The 3,542-nt window shown below is 37.9% G+C and overlaps 1 protein-coding gene and 1 long non-coding RNA gene across 2 annotated transcripts in view; both read left to right on the top strand.

Annotated features, from left to right (window-relative positions):
* Nucleotides 1–3,542, top strand: part of LOC106868323 (collagen alpha-1(I) chain) — a gene marked incomplete at its 5' end in the record, with an annotated part of 30,636 nt that overhangs the window by 8,392 nt on the left and 18,702 nt on the right. Inside the window, 3 exons of the mRNA XM_052968423.1 lie at nucleotides 384–428; nucleotides 1,998–2,051; nucleotides 3,201–3,299. Coding sequence (XP_052824383.1) covers nucleotides 384–428; nucleotides 1,998–2,051; nucleotides 3,201–3,299 — 198 coding nt within the window. The remainder of the gene's footprint in view (nucleotides 1–383; nucleotides 429–1,997; nucleotides 2,052–3,200; nucleotides 3,300–3,542) is intronic.
* On the top strand, nucleotides 363–3,334 carry LOC128248110 (uncharacterized). The gene is made up of 3 exons (XR_008264380.1): nucleotides 363–428; nucleotides 1,998–2,051; nucleotides 3,201–3,334. It is a non-coding gene; the product is annotated as an uncharacterized LOC128248110 (long non-coding RNA).

Here is a 3,542-nt window from a genome sequence, read left to right as displayed (position 1 = left end):
ATTAATATTTGTTGTAATTAAGGCGGCGAGCTGGTAGAAACATTAGCACGCCAAGCGAAATGCTTAGCGATACTTCGTATGTCTTTACGTTTTGAGTTCAAATTCCGCCGAGGTCGACTTTGCCTTTCTTCCTTTCGGGGTCGATTAAATAAGTACCAGTTACGCACTGGGTCGATCTAATCGACTGACCCCCTCCCCCAAAAGTTCGGGCCTTGTGCCTAGAGTAGAAAGAATATTTGTTGGATTTAGATGATTTAGAAATTTTCCAGGTTTTCCTTTGGAGTTTGGCCTTTTTTTTTACTTTTTTATTATTTTTTTTTATCGTTTCGACAGTTATTGATGTCAAAGCTTTTATAATTATTTAAATAATTTCAATTTTCCAGGGAGACCTTGGACGTACAGGCCCACGTGGAGTAAGAGGTGCACGCGTAAGTTTTCATTTCAAATTTACAAATTTTGCCTTTATCCAATAAAGACGGTTTTGAGTACATATATAGAGGGAACGGCTCTGATACAAAATATGGGGTTGTGCACGATACAATTTTCGCTCACAATATAAACTTAATTCAAGGTGCTGAGCTAGCAGACACGTTAGCAGGCCGGACAAAATGCTTAGCGGCACGTCTTTACATTCTGAGTTAAAATTCCGCCGAGGTCGACTTTGCCTTTTATCATTTCGAGGTCGATAAAATATGTACCAGTCAAGTGCTGGCTGTCGATGTAATCGACTATCCCGTTCACCCCCATCCCAAATTTCGGACCTTCGGCCAATAGCAGAAAAGATTATTAAACATAGAAGAAGGTAGCGTGCTGCAGAACCATTACTGCGCTGAACAAACTGCTTCGTGACATTTCTTCCAACTTTACGCTCTGAATTCAAATGTCATTGAGGCCGACTTTGCTTTTCATCCATTTGGGGTAGATAAAATAAATACCCGTTGAGCACTAGGGGCGATATGATAAACTCGTCCCTTCCTTCAAAATTCCAGGCCTTGTACCTATAGTAGAAAGAATTATTAAATGAGGCAGTTTTCCACGTATTCTTATTATACCATATTAAAATGTACAGACCATTTCTAAGGAAATTTTCTTCTTGATATCTTTGATATTCTTGCGAATAAATACAGCAAGTGCCGAGCAAAACTGAAAAATAAAAAAATATATATAAATGCACCCTTCTAAAGCCTAGCCAGACTCATGGGTCAGGTTTCCCGGTTTCAATGGCGTATGTGTCCCGCAGCTGGACGGGACGCCAGTCCATCGCAGCGTTACTCATTTTTGCCAGCTGAGTGGACTGGAGCAACGTGAAATGAAGTGTTTTGCTCAAGAACACAACGCGTCACCCGGTCCAGGAATCGAAACCACAACCTTGCGATCATGGTGCTGACACCCTAACCACTAAGCCACGCGCCTCCACAACCGCGCAAAGCTAGCATAGTTTATTTTATTCTCTTGAAATTTAGGAGCTCCTATTCAACTCCTGATAAATACTACATCGCGGTAGCCATGGCCGGAATATATCTTTTGATTAGAACTGACCTGGGCTAAAACAACACGATCTCTCCTGTTGTGAAGTGACTGATTTGCGCAACTTTTATCTGAAATCCATCCCAATTACACACACACACACACGCACACTGTTTCAAATCCTTCTATCCTCTTTCATACACAGCCTACCACACACTGCAATATGACTTTTGTTTCTTTCAAATTTTTGTCTTCCAGAAATGCATCCCTCTCGAAAAACCGTCCATATTTCTCATCAACTCCTTTATGTAATTAATAGCAATAAAAATACTAAAAGAGAAAATAACTAATATTTAGTTACAGGAAAGTGAAACTGAGGTCATACTTCCGAGTCGCTTCCGAGTATGCATATGTATGTCGACAACACACACACACACACACACACACACACACACACGCGGAGTGAAATCAAGATCTAATGAATTGGTTGCATTTTTTATTATCGTTATTTTATTTTGTTCGCATTTTAGGGACGTGCTGGACCACCTGGTCAAGATGGTAGCATTGGTGCCCCCGGTGAACCTGTAAGTAGTTTGCAGCCATTTTCATAGTAAATTACAATTTTTATTTTAAATTCGAAATCCACAACATGAAGAGAGAAGATAAAAATTTTTTTTAAAACTACAGAAATGACTGTGGAGTAAAGAAATAGAAGGGTGAATATATAGACAGACGGAGAAAAACTGACGAAATGCACAGACTGACATAAAAAAATGAAAGGCTGACAGACGTAACTAATAAATCTAAAGAAAAAGCAATATTCATGAAACTGATGTTAATATTAAGAAGAATTTTTTACGTTCAGAATTCAAATTGCTGGCATTGTGCCAAAATTTGAAACCAATATGAAGAGGAATTTAGCAATGCAAAATTGATTTCTGTCTGCTCAACCAAAGAGAACGATTCAGTGGGACAGTACTAAGCTAAACTAGTTACTGGTGGATTGTTTCATACCTTTACAGAGATAAAAATCAGCTTCTGACATATGACGTTAACTTTTTAACCAGCCATATCAGGTCCAAACACTCTACTTGATTTCTGTTCAAACTTGTCAGATCTACCCTCTCACACCAATCCTGCAACGTTATTCTAAAAATATACAATCACATCATCAAAATCTCAGAGTTGAAGATTATACATAATTAATTCAAAACAATGTGACTCAATAAGTATTACATTTGACATAGTAATTTGAATGCAATGGGGTTAATACATTAATTCTTATCGAAATTGTGGTATTAATTTCTTTCGTAAGTTTGTCTGTAATCAAGATATTCTACTTTCAATTTGTCTTTCATCCTTTTGGAGTCGGTAAAATAAAGCGCCTGTTGATACTGAGGTCGTTGTAATCGACTAGGCCCCTTCACTCAAAATCGCTGACATTTTGCCAGAATTACAAACAATTATTGCGGCTTGGCAGAAAGCGACGAGCTAGCAGAATCGTTAGATTGTAGGACAAAATACTTTCCGACAATTTACAGTCTAAATTCAAATCTCGCTAACGTCGACTTTGCCTTTCATCCTTTCGAAGTCGATAAAATAACGTACCAGCCAAGAACTGATATTGACGTAACTGACAAAACCCCCAACTTGCTGGCCTTGTGCCAAAATTTGAAATAATTATGATTTCTTACATAAGTCTGATTATAATGTAATATTATTGTTGTCTATAGGGTAACGCTGGCTATGATGGAAAATCTGGTGAACAAGGACCTCCCGGACCACAAGGCTTGCCCGGAATCCAAGGACTTGCCGGACCTAAAGGAGATACAGTACGTTCATTATATACACCTTATTCTCTTTGCTTTATCGCCCTTAGCTTTTGTTCCTTCACCTTATCATCATCACCGCCATTTCAATTTTCTTACAAAACGCAAATTCTCACTTTCTCCGCTTCTCTCATATCCATATAGTTTTAGTGTGTGTGTTTATATATACATATATATATATATATATATATATATGTATATACACATCCATCCATCCATCCATACATACATATATATATATATATA

Source organism: Octopus bimaculoides, chromosome 6 (genome assembly GCF_001194135.2).
Source record: "Octopus bimaculoides isolate UCB-OBI-ISO-001 chromosome 6, ASM119413v2, whole genome shotgun sequence".
In the NCBI taxonomy this organism is placed as follows: Eukaryota; Metazoa; Mollusca; class Cephalopoda; order Octopoda; family Octopodidae; genus Octopus; species Octopus bimaculoides.
This window is presented reverse-complemented; position numbering and strand designations above follow the sequence as displayed.